The sequence below is a fragment of the Mirounga angustirostris genome, unplaced genomic scaffold (assembly GCF_029215605.1).
Source record: "Mirounga angustirostris isolate CCGP_5_RB_7025 unplaced genomic scaffold, mMirAng1.0.hap1 SCAF_11, whole genome shotgun sequence".
In the NCBI taxonomy this organism is placed as follows: Eukaryota; Metazoa; Chordata; class Mammalia; order Carnivora; family Phocidae; genus Mirounga; species Mirounga angustirostris.
The window spans coordinates 57,649,161-57,661,823 of NW_026991719.1; the positions used below are offsets into that span (position 1 = coordinate 57,649,161).

At 45.9% G+C, this 12,663-nt stretch overlaps 2 protein-coding genes across 7 annotated transcripts in view; one reads left to right on the forward strand and one right to left on the reverse strand.

Moving 5' to 3' along the window:
* ZMYM3 (zinc finger MYM-type containing 3) overlaps window positions 1-12,663 on the reverse strand; it is a 26,871-nt gene that overhangs the window by 12,211 nt on the left and 1,997 nt on the right. For 3 of the 6 annotated variants that reach the window (XM_064574229.1, XM_064574228.1, XM_064574227.1), the window contains exons 2-3: window positions 1,281-1,966; window positions 239-282 (exon numbers count right to left, since the gene is read on the reverse strand). In XM_064574229.1, coding sequence (XP_064430299.1) covers window positions 239-282; window positions 1,281-1,966 — 730 coding nt within the window. Of the gene's footprint in view, window positions 1-238; window positions 283-1,280; window positions 1,967-2,724; window positions 3,163-3,374; window positions 3,425-12,663 lie in introns of those variants that run through there. The other 3 variants (XM_064574230.1, XM_045879373.3, XM_045879366.3) reach the window with 3 other exon arrangements.
* NONO (non-POU domain containing octamer binding) overlaps window positions 3,573-12,663 on the forward strand; it is a 25,927-nt gene continuing 16,836 nt past the window's right edge. Inside the window, exon 1 of the mRNA XM_045879381.3 lies at window positions 3,573-3,719. Coding sequence (XP_045735337.2) covers window positions 3,663-3,719 — 57 coding nt within the window. The 5' untranslated portion in view covers window positions 3,573-3,662. The remainder of the gene's footprint in view (window positions 3,720-12,663) is intronic.

Consider the following 12,663-nt stretch of genomic DNA (forward strand, 5'->3'; position numbering starts at 1 on the left):
CAGAGATGGGAGGGGGAAGGGAGAGTAGGGACCCTTGGCCCAGCCCTTAGGAGGAGGGAAAAAAGGGGGCTGGACTTTCTCCTTAAGAAGCAGGAGACACAAGAGCTCCCTCCCTCCTCCTAACTCTCCTCACACACACACCCTCCACAGAACAACATCTGGGAGGGAAAATGAAGGGTCTGTCCTTCCCAGAGCTATAGGGGGAACCAGACTCCTTCCAATCCCCTCCCCCCCTCACCCTCTCAGGCGGCTTCTCACTCGCCTTCCCAGTCAGGCCATCTCCTGCAAAGGAAGCAGAAAACAGCCTAAATCTTGAGCTTGCCCTCACCGCCCCCTCCCTGGCCCAACCTCCGCCTCCATTCCTGGGGAAGGACTTACTCAAAACTGAAAGGGAAAACTCAAGTGCCTGTGGCTTCTTGGGGCCCCTCGCAGGGTTACCTCGAGCTCTGCACTAAGGGGGGCAGCTATGCTCCATTAAAAAAAAACCAAAAAAACAAAAACCCTAGCCTTCCCACCAGCCTTCTGTCCCAGTCGTTTGGGAGTTAAGGAAACGCAGGTAACACACGCCTTTCATCAGAGGACTTAGAGTTCACTAACAAAACCAAACGCAACCACCCAAAGGTAGCAACGGGAAAAGGAAGCATTAACATGTGCATAGGTTCCCCTGGACTCAGGTGGTTATATAAGCCCCAAGACCCTGGGCACAAGCTGGGAGAGGCAGAACAGGGGAGAAAGGAGAGCCTCTCAAGCCCAGGCTGTCCCTCCCCTATCAGAGACACAATTCCAGGCCCTGCATTTCTACCATTCCCCCGAAATCACTATGCTGTTAGTGGCTTCAGGACCCAGTTATCATTCACCAAACCCAGAAACCCCGCTCCCTTCTGGAACAAAATAGCTGGAAAGATCTTAGCACCAAGAAGCCCGGCGTCCTCTCCAAATTCTGAAGGAAGGACCCGGGCACCAACAGCCTACTGGGGTAAGAAAAAGGGAACCTCCCCCAACAAATCCACTCTTCCCAACCCACCCCCTGAAACCTCACCCCTATTCCTCTCCCACAGCCACTGAGCTGCCTCCCTACCCCTACTTTCCTTCATCTTCGCCACACCCCCCAACTCCTCCCTTCCAAACTCCCAACTCCTTCTCTATACATCTCCCTACTCTCATCTCTCCACCTCCCCCTCCTCCTCCTCCTCCCCTACGTCTTCCCCAAACACACAACCACCCCTCCTTACCCCTACCCTCTCGCCATCCTGAACTCTCCAGCTGATTAGGCAACCTACCTGGCAAGGAAGGGTGTGCAGGAGGGCTAGGGCCCCCAGGTTTGGTCTGAGAACTGTTGATTCCATCCCCCAGAGTCTCTCCCACTGAAGGGCTGGGGGGACCATTTGGGCTCTGTGGCTGCCCTTGGGGAAGCTCCTCCTCCTGCCCAGGGGAGCCCCTTCTCCCTGTAGCTATGTTGGTGGTCTCCTCCTCTTCAATATGGGGGGACTGCAGTGTTATCGGTGAATCTGGAGCCAACGGCTCTAGTAGCCCCTCCGGTGAAGAGGGATTTGCCCCAGCCCCTGGCTCAGGTGGTACCACCTCAGGGGTCTGGCCCCCTGGTCCAGGCTCTAGGGTCTGATCTCCTGCATCCCATGCAAGGGTCCCCTCAGGACCATGGTCCACCTCTGGGGGGGAGGGGGCTTTATAGAGCAGCCCCCCCAGCCCCAGCAGCTCAGTGGCTCCATCCAGGACTCCAGGGTCTTTTTCCAGGCCAGCAGGGGTATCAAGCAGGTCCAGGGCTCCTGAGGATGGAGAAGGGCCAGGGGGTGCCCATCCTCGAGTTGGGGCAGTCTGGGATTCCAGTAGGTCCTCTCCAAATTCCATGTCTACTGGAAGGTCTCCAGCCAGGGGCTTCTCTGGCAGGGTCAATGGGTCAAACGGACTGGGGAAATCACTGGGGTCCATGAGGATGACTGGATATGGGCTGTAGATTAGGGGTAGAAGAAGGGGCAGAAGAGGTGGTCTTCGCCAGAATTCCTTCTTATATAGGTTCTGGGACACACCCCATCATCCACTTGGATTTCTCTTGAACAGCCCCCACCACAACCGACAAGCATTTCCACCGGCTTTGGTCCGAATGACCACTTCCCCCCCCCCCAATACAGCGCCCCCTGTGGGGAGAGGCGTTCCCCGCCCTGGCCCTGTGCCCACACTCGCCAGGCAGTCCGTCGTTCCACCCTCCCGCCTGCCCCCGCCACCCCACTGCAACTCCCAGTTCCCCTCCCCCCTTACCTTTCACTCCCCCCCAACTCGGGCTGAACGCCCCCTCAGAGTCTCCTAGGGCCGTTGCCACCAAGAGCCTTTCCCACCCCCGCGGTCTCAGTTCCTATCCCCTCCCCTATCTCCTGGAGCCCCCCAGCTCCCCAGTCTTTACCCACCCTGTCTGGCCCCACCCCCCCTCCCCGCGTTGCAAGGTCCTCCCTCAGCCCTTCCTTCGCCCCCACAAACTGCCCTTCCTAACCCCTCCCCCCAGTTACCTTTCAGGGTCGCCCACTTCCTCAGCCCCGTCCCCCCTTCCTATTGCTCCCCTAGTCCTCCTTCTCCTGTTGCCCACCCCCCACCTCAGGCATTTACAGGAAGACATTTTGGAGCTACGATCTCTCCTTAGACCCCCCCCCCCTCCTGGCTACTGCGAGATCCCGCCTGCAGGTTCGGTTCGGCTTGATCAGGCCCGACCCCTACCTGCGGCAGGGTTAGTGTAACGGCTACAAGCCTAGAACTGCAGACAGCGACGGCCCCGCGCTCCTTCTCCACCTCCCTCCCTAGCAGCCGGGACAGGGGTCGCGGCCCCTTTAAATGGCAGCGCCGCTCACAGCGCCCAGCGCTCTGCACCAGGCGGGCGGGCGGCGCCAGCAACCAACCCCATTGGCTGGCTCGTGGAGGGGGCTCGCGAGACAGCGCCGGCCCCCGGCGCGAGACTCCCAGCCCAGTGGCCGCCTGGAAATTGCGGAGTGGAGCGTAGTTGTTGGAGATGGAGCTTGAGCCCCCGCCCGGGGCCCCGTTAGTTGAGGAGGAAAAGATAGCCTCTGGAGCTTTGAAGCCCGCCCTCGGGAAAGGCGGCACCCCCTCTCCACGGAATGGTCGAGTACACCAACCCACAAAAAATAGATCTACGCACCTGCTTCTCTTACCTGGCTCAAGAGTCTTCTCCCCCTTCCCACCCACCCCCCCCCCGTCACACCCGTGCCCGCCCTACCTCCTGGAGCCCACTCTACCCGTGATCCCCTCCTCTCATTCAAATGGTTCCCGGTCCCCTCCCCCTCCCCGTGTCTCTCTTCGCTTCCCACTCGTGTTCAACCCCCCAGCGGCCGCCCCCCCTCAACAGTCCCTACCTACGCCATGCAGCAGGCGCCTGCCAAGATTACCCTCCCCCCAACCCCACCTCTCCGGGGCCCGCCCCCTGGGCGACTGTTGGGGTAATGAGTGACAGCGGAGGGGGTGGGGGAGGCAGGGACCCAGCCCTCACGTGCCCCTCCTTCCCTTGTCTGCAGCCCTGAGCTCCCCTAACCATTCTGAATGTCATAGTTGTGGGGTGTCTTAAGCTTGGTCTCCAGCCACCCAAGGCGGGTTAAATGGCTCTGGCTCAGTGACAACGCCTATGCAGTAACCGTTACTGCCTGATGACCCCAAAACCAGGCCCTGCAAAGACACTCCCCCACTCCCTCAACGGTCTTAGGGTAAGTTCTGGGATCTTCTCCCTGAGTCTTCCTGCAGGAGCTCCCTGCGTTATCTCTTCTGTAGTTTTCCTCACCGAGGCCGATAGCTCTGTTTCTTCCTTTCTCTCCCTGTGTCTCTCTCTCCCTCCCTCCCTTTTTCTGTCCTTGTCTCTTTCCTCCTTCTCTCTCTCTCTCTCTCTGCCGGTCTCTTTTTGTCTCAGTCTCTGTCTCTGTCTCTGCCTCTCCCTCTCGTATGCACGAGCACGCACGCGCGCACACACACGCCCCCCCAAACCCCCCCACCCCAACCCCGCTCTCGGACGGTCCTTAGCATGTGGGTGTGGCTGAGGTTGAAGCTTGAGAAGTGGGGGAGGGGGAGGGGGCACCAGCGTTAGGCCTACTGGTTTTAAAAAAATATGTGTGCCAGGATCCTTTCTCAGTCCCCATTATAGTTAGAGCACTTTGCAGTCCCCGCCCCCTACTTTCCTCCTCCAACCCCTAAGGGCTGGAGAGCTTTTAGTATCTGAGATACTGGAGGAGGCTCAGGCCGGAGGGGAGTCCTGCCGCAGATTTAGGAACGTGTAGGTTTGGTGTCCGGCGCCTGCGCTAGCTTGCCTCTTTGCTCTGGGCCTGCCTTCCCACACTAAGCCTCTCCTAGCCTTATAGTCCTAGGGAGTTTTATCCTCCCTTGTCTCATGCACTTTCCCAGAAACCTTAATCCTTCCTGGCTCCCCACATGGCCTTGAGATTATCTTTGCTCTCTCCTATTTTTCCCCTTCAGGTTTCCCAAACCCAGCTTCCTTTAGATCTTAACTGGTATTCTGTGTCCCTATCCCCCACCTTCTGCTTATTTCCATGTCCCTTCCCTGTACCTCCCTTTGCATTTTCAATTTGTTCCATCTCAGTTAGTCCACCTCGTTCTTTTGTATTGCCTGCTCTTCTCAACACATGCTTGGATCCTTGGCTGGTCTGGTTGTGGAGAATGCCTGGTTTCAAGTTGAAGGGAGACGTCTAAGGAGGGATTAATGGTGTATTACTAATTCAGAGGCAGTGTGGTGGCATAGACAGACCAGGATTCTAACCTCAGCTCTGCTCACTTTTTAGCCAGTTGACTTTGGACAAAGTCACTTGTCTAGTCACTGGGTCTTAGTTTTCTCATCTTGAACACAGAGATGAGAAAGCCATGTGAATGTCCAATAATAGGGGATTGGTTAAATCAGTTTTGTCTATATTCATCCAGTGGATGTTTAAACTCATTAAAATGTGGTTACATTAAAAAAAAGAACGAATGACAGTATAGCACAGACCATTTTCAGGGCAGTGGATGCATGTCACACATTATCAAAACTCATAGAATGGTACAACACCAAAAGTGAACTCTTATGTAAACTATGGGCTTTGAGGGATAACAATGTGTCATCGACTGTAACAAATGTAGCATTCTGGTAAGGGATGTTGATCAAGGGAGGTGGTGCCAGGAGGGTATGCAGAGGGTATATGGGAACTCTCTGTACTTTCAGCTCACTTGTGCTGTAAACATAAAACTGTTCTAAAAATATACTTTAGTCTATTAAAAGAATTAATGACACACAAAAAATGTTCCTGATATGTTTTTTATTTTTGTTTTTAAGAAATCTCTATACCCAATGTGGGGCTCAAACTTACAACCCTGAGATCAAAAGACCCATGCTCTACTGACTGGGCCAGCCAGATGCCCCCCTGTTACATTTTCTAAAAATGAGTTAAAATATGATGCTAACTTTGTAGAGAAATTCTATATACATTTGACCTTTGAACAACATGGGTTTGAACTGTGTGGGTCCACTTATACATAGATTTTTTCAATATAGTGCAGTACTATAAGTGTATTTTCTTTTCCTTACGATTCTCCTAATAACATTTTCTTTTCTTTAGCTTGCCTTATTGTAAGCGTAGAGTATACAATACATATAACATACAAAATACGTGTTAATCAACGATTTATGTTATTGGTAAGGCTTCCTGGTTAACAGTAGTAGTTAAGTTTGGGGGAGTCAAACTTGGATTTTCAACTGTGCCCCTATCCCCGTGTTGTTCAATGGTCAACTGTACATTTATACATAGAGAAAGACTGGAAAGAAATACTGGAGATAATGCCTCATAGGGTTGCTATTGAGATGGACACGTGTCTGGCATAGAGCAGGTGTTGAATAGATACTGCTTCATAGGTTACTATTATCATTGGAAAAGAAATATATCCGACTTCATGCATGGTCTGGGACTTTGCACCCTGAAACCTTCATGTCCTTAAAATAAATACATTTTGGGGGGTCTAAGCCAAGAGTGCCCACAGTTGATAGGTTTGAATACGTATCGGCCACAGATGAAAGGCTGTAATATAGACTAGGGTGGGGGGGTTGGTTAAGAGTGTGGCCTGCAATTCAATACTCTCATTTTTAGCCTTGCTGGTTATCACATAGTACTCAATTCTGTTACTTGTTATTCATCATTTATAAAGCACTCAAGTGCTGTAAGCACTATAAGAGGTAAAAACTCAATCCCTGCCCTCACGAGAGCTTTTTCATTTTAATTATATATATATATATGTTTTCTGATTACAAAAATATAATAAATGCTCACCGTAAAAATTTTGTAAAACATAAAAAGTCTGAAGAAAAAAGCATTAATCACTTATATCCTACCTATTAAACCCGGAGATGACCACTGCTCTTTTTGATGTATATCTTTCTAGTTCTTTTTTACATACTTTTTTTTTACAAAATTGGAATTCTCTTTTACAACATGTTCTACAACATAATTGTAATGACTGTGTATTATTTCATCATTTGGATGTACCATGCTTTATTTAATTAATTACCGCTGGATGTCAAACTTTTATTTTTGCACCACAGGCAAGCCTACATATAACTTGGTCAAAGAAATGGAGGTACTATTTGGCAGTCATTTGATTAGAGTGAGGTTCACTCTTTAGAACCAACTGTGGAAACGCATGGATTCTATTTAATGTTTTATACCATTCTGAAGTACCCTGGAGTGAAGAAAAGGAAATAGGTATTTAGGGAGACATTGGGGAAATGTTAAGACTGTGAGCTCCTCAACCATAGAGACCCGTTTTTACTAGTCTCTATCTCCAGCATCTAGCATAGTCCTTAGATAGATACTCAATAAATGTTTATTGGATGAATTGATGAATGCGTGAATAAAGGACAGAGAGAGGGAAAAAAAGCCCCAACGAACTCAAATTGTAGCAATACTTCTATGATGTAAGGCTTAACATGGGCAAAGATAAAAGTGAAACAAGAGAGGAGAAAAAGCAGGAAGGCAAAAATAAGGAATCTTCATCTTTCTCTTTAAAAAGGATTCGATTAAACCTACAACTATATGGTCAATTAATCTTCAATAAAGCAGGAAAGAATATCCAATGAGAAAAGGACAGTCTCTTCAACAAATGGTATTGGGGAAACTGGACCACTTTCTTACAGCATACACAAAAATAAATTCAAAATGGATGGAAGACCTAAACGGACTTTAATCGTTGAACAAACGAACCCTTAATATGTGAGACCTGAAACCATAAAAATCCCGAAGAGAGCATGGGCAGTAACCTCTTCGACATAGGCTGAGGCAACTTTTTTCTAGATATGTCTCCTGAGGCAAGGGAAACAAAAGCAAAAATAAACTATTGGAACTACATCAAAACAAAAAGCTTCTGCACAGCAAAGGAAACAATCAACAAAACTAAAAGGCAACCTATAGAATGAGAGAAGGTATTTGCAAATGGCATATCTGATAAAGGGCTAGTATCCAAAATATATAAAGAGCTCCTAAAACTCAACACCCAAAAAACATCATTCAATTTAAAAATGGGCAGAAGATATGAAGAGGCATTTTTCCAAAGAAGACATGTAGATGGCCAACAGACACGTGAAAAGATGTTCAGGGAAATGCAAATCAAAACTACAAAATTTTTACAAAATTGGAATTCTCTTGTACAACATGTTCCACAACATAATTGTGATGACTGTGTATTATTTCATCATTTGGATGTACCATGCTTTATTTAATTGAGAAATGCAGGATGACTAAAATCAACAACATAAGAAACAACAGGTGTTGGCGAGGATGCGGAGAAAAAGGAACCCTCGTGCAGTGTTGGTGGGAATGCAAACTGGTGCAGCCATTGTGCAAAAGCAGTATAGAGGTTCCTTAAGAAGTTAAAAATAGAACTACCCTAGCATGCGACTCTTGATCTTGGGGTCGTGAGTTCAAGCCCCACGTTGGGCATAGAATTTGTTTAAAAAAATAGAACTACCCTATGAAAATTAAAAATAGAACTACCCTCTGATCTAGCAATCACACTACTGGGTATTTACCCAAAGAATACAAAAACACTAGTTCAAAGGGACACATGCACCCTATGTTGATAGCAGCATTATTTACAGTAGCCAAGATACCGAAGCAGCCCAGGTGTCCATCTGTTGATGAATGGGTAAAGAAGATGTGGCATATATACATACAATGGAATATTACTCAGCCATACAAAAGACTGAAATCTTGTCATTTTCATGACATGGATGGAGCTAGAGAGTATACTGCTAAGTGAAATAAGTCAATCAGAAAGACAAACACAATATCATTTCCCTCTTATGTGGAATTTAAGAAACAAATGAGCAAAGGGAAAAAAAGAGAGAGAGAGAGAGAAACCAAGAAACAGACTTTTGGTTATAGAAAACAAACTGATGTTTACCAGAGGGGACATGGGTGGGGGTTGGGTGAAATAGGTGATGGGGATTAAGGAGTCACTTGTGGTGATGAGCACCGGGTGACGTATGGAATCATTGAATCACCATGCTGTACACCCGAAACTAATATAACACTGTATGTTAACCAAGTGGAATTAAAATTTAAGAAAGAGAGGGATTAGTGAAATGTAGTGAAAAGGCACCTATTCCTCAGTATCAGCAAGTCTAATTGTGGCAGTCTGACCTACTAGTGTGCTTCTGACTATACTCTCCTCTTTAACATTCCCTCTATGCTGTCCAAACATCTCTCCCAAGTTTGGAGGCAACATATCTCAATTTGCTCCACGTAAGATCAGCTGACTTTATGAGACACATCCTAGGATCTATGTGGGTCCCAAGGTCCCTACAGACTTTCTGCTATGGCACTATCTCTCGGGAAATCAACTCAGGTTAATAATACTTCTTTGAGTTCCACTTACACTTTTTTTTTTAAAAATAAGAGCTTTATTGAGGTAGAATTCATATATTATACAATTTGCCCATTTCAAGTGTATAATTCAATGATTTTAGTATATTCATGGATCTGTGCAACAATTACCACGATTTTACAACATTGTCATCATTTTATTTTTTTATTATTTTAATTCCAGTGTAATCAACATACAGTGTTGTATTCGTTTCAGGTGTACAATATAGTGATTCAACAATTCTATACATTCCTCAGTGCTCATCATAAGTGTACTCTTTTCATAGAGAGAAAGAGAGAGTGAGTGGGGTAGGAGCAGAGGGAGAGAGAAAAAATATTTTTTAAAGATTTTATTCATTTATTTCGGGGCGCCTGGGTGGCTCAGATGGTTAAGCCTCTGCCTTCGGCTCAGGTCATGATCCCGGGGTCCTGGGATTGAGCCCCGCATCGGGCTCCCTGCTCCGCGGGAAGCCTGCTTCTCCCCCTCCTTCCTGCTCGAGCTCTCTCTCACTATCTCTGTCTCTCTCAAATAAATAAATAAAATATTTTTTAAAATATAAATTAAAAAAAAAAGATTTTATTCATTTATTTTGAGAGGGGGGAGGGGCAGAGGGAAACGGAGAGAGAGAACCCCAGGCAGACTCCATGCTGAGTGTAGAGCGTGATGCAGGGCTTGATCCCAGGACCCCAAGACCATGACCCAAGCTGAAATCAAGAGATGGACACTCAACCGACTGAGCCACCCAAGTGCCCCAAGAGGGAGAATCTCAAGAAGGCTTCTTGCCCAGCAGGGAGCCTGACACAGAGCTCCATCTCACAACCTTGAGGTCATGACCTGAGCCGAAATCAAGAGTTAGACGCTTAACTGACTGAGCCACCCAGGTGCCCCAATAGTTGTACTGTTAATCCCCTTCACCTATTTCACCTGTCCCTGCCCTGCCTCCCCCATCAGTTTGTTCCTTATAGCTAAGAGTCTGTTTTTTGGTTTGTCTCTCTTTTTTTTTTTTTGCCTTTGTTCATTTGTTTTGTTTCTTAAATTCCACATATGAGTGAAATCATATGGTATTTATCTCTCTCTGACTGGCTTATTTTGCTTAGCATCACACTCTCTAGATCCATCCATGTTGTTGCAAATGGCAAGATTTCATTCTTTTTTATGGCTGAATAATATTCCAGTGTGTGTGTGTGTTTAGTGTGTGTGTGTGTGTGTGATATACCACATCTTCTTTATTCATTTATCTATCAATGGACACTTAGGTTGCTTCCATAATTTGGCTATTGTAAATAATGCTGTTATAATCATAGGGGTGCATGGATCCTTTTGAAATAGTGTTTTATATTCTTTTTTAATTTAAATTCAATTTATTTCAATTCAATTAATTAACATATACTATATTATTTTTTTCAGGGGTACAGGTCTGTGATTCATCTGTCTTATATAATACCCAGTGTTCATTACAACACATACCCTCCCCAATGTCCATCACCCAGTTACCCCATTCCCCCATCCCTCTCCCCTCCAGCAACCTTCACTTTGTTTCCTCAGATTCAAGAGTCTCTTATGGTTTGTCTCCCTCTCTGGTTTCATCTTGTTTCACTTTTTTCTCTCTTCCCCTATGATCCTCTGTTTTCTTTCTTAAATTCCACATATCAGTGAGATCATATGATAATTGTCTTTCTCTGATTGACTTATTTCACTTATGAGCATAATACCCTCTAGTTCTATCCATGTCATTGCAAATGGCAAGGTTTCATTTTTTTTAAAGATTTTATTTATTTATTTATTTGTCAGAGAGAGAGAGAGCACAAGCAGGGGGGAGGGGGTAGAGAGAGAGAGGGAGAACAGACTCCCCAAAGAGCAGGGAGCCTGATGCGGGACTCGATTCCAGGACCCCAGGATCATGACCTGAGCTGAAGGCAGATGCTTAACTGACTGAGCCACCCAGGTGTCCCAAGATTTCTCTTTTTGATGGCTGCATAATATTCCTGTGTGTGTGTATATATACACCACATCATCTTTATCCATTCATCTGTCGATGGACATCTGGGTTCTTTCCATAGTTTGGCTATTGTGGACATTGCTGCTATAAACACTGGGGTGCACATACCCTTTCAGTTCACTACCTTTGTATCTTTGGGGTAAATAGCCAGTAGTGTGATTACTAGGTTGTAGGGTAGTTCTATTTTTAATTTTTTGAGGAACCTCCATACTATTTTCCACAGTGGTTGCACTGGTTTGCATTCCCACCCATTTTCATCATTTTAAAAAAAGGAAGTCTGTATTCTTTTATTTTATTAAGATTTTATTTATTTTTGAGAGAGAGAGAGACAGAGAGAAAGGGAGAGTGAGCACGAACAGGGAGGGAGGGGCAGAGGGAGAAGCAGACTCCCAGCTGAGCAGGGAGCCGGACATGGGACTTGATCCCAGGATCCTGGAATCATGACCTGAGCTGAAGGCAGACGCCCAACCAACTGAGCACCCAGGCATCCAAGAAAGTCTGTATTCTTAAGCTATATTCTCCCATCCACCCACCCCCTGTAGCCTTATGTAAGCACCATTCTACTTTCTGTCTCCATAGATTCACCTATTCTGGACATTTCATATAAATGGAATCATATAATATGTGGTCTTTTGTGACTGGCTTTTTCACTTAGCATAATGTTTTCAAGGTCCATCCATGTTGTAGCATGTATCAGAATGTATTCCTTTTATGGCTGAAAAATATTCTGCTGTATGTGGATATATCATATTTTGCTTATCTATTTATCAGTTGATGTACCTTTTAGCTATTATGAATAGTACTGCTATAAACATTCGTATACAGAAATTGGAGTGATGTGCCAACAAGCCAAGGAATGCTGGCAGCCACCAAGAACTGGAAGAGACAAGACTCACTCTCTCCTAGAGCCTCCTAAGAGATCCTGAAGAATCACGGCCCTGCCCACACCTTGATTTCATCCCAGTGATACTGATTTCAGACTCTGGCTTCCAGAACTGTGAGAGAATACATTTCTATTATTTTAAGCCACCGACTCTGTGGTAATTTTTTTACAACATTTTACATTATTTACAATAGCCAAGATAAGGAAGCAACCTAAGTGTCCATTGATAGATAAATGAATAAAGAAGATGTGGTATATCACACACACACACACTGGAATATTATTCAGCCATAAAAAAGAATGAAATCTTGCCATTTGCAACGACATGGATGGATCTAGAGAGTGTGATGCTAAGCAAAATAAGCCAGTCAGAGAGAGATAAATACCATATGATTTCACTCATATGTGGAATTTAAGAAACAAAACAAGGACAGTACTACAGTGATCTTTCTGAGGTTCAAACCTATCATACATAGAAAAAGTTTATTCCCTTCATCTCTCAGTCTCTTTGTCTCTCTCGCTCTCTATAAAAAAAACATACATACATAAATACATAAATACACACACACACAGAGGCGCTCACACACGCATGCTTGTCTATCTGTGATAGTCTGGAAGAAAATATACTAAAATGTTAACAGTGATTTCTCCATAATGGGATTATGATGATTTTTTTATACTCTTGTTTTTGAGTTTTGCCCTCAATAAGCATAGATTACTTTTATAATCAGAGAAAAAAAAACAACATAGGGACACCTGGGTGGCTCAATCAGTTAAGCATCTGGCTTCAGCTCAGGTCATGATCCCAGGGTCCTGGGATCCAGTCCCATGTCTGGCTCCTTGCTCAGCGGGGAGCCTGCTGCTTCCCCTGCTT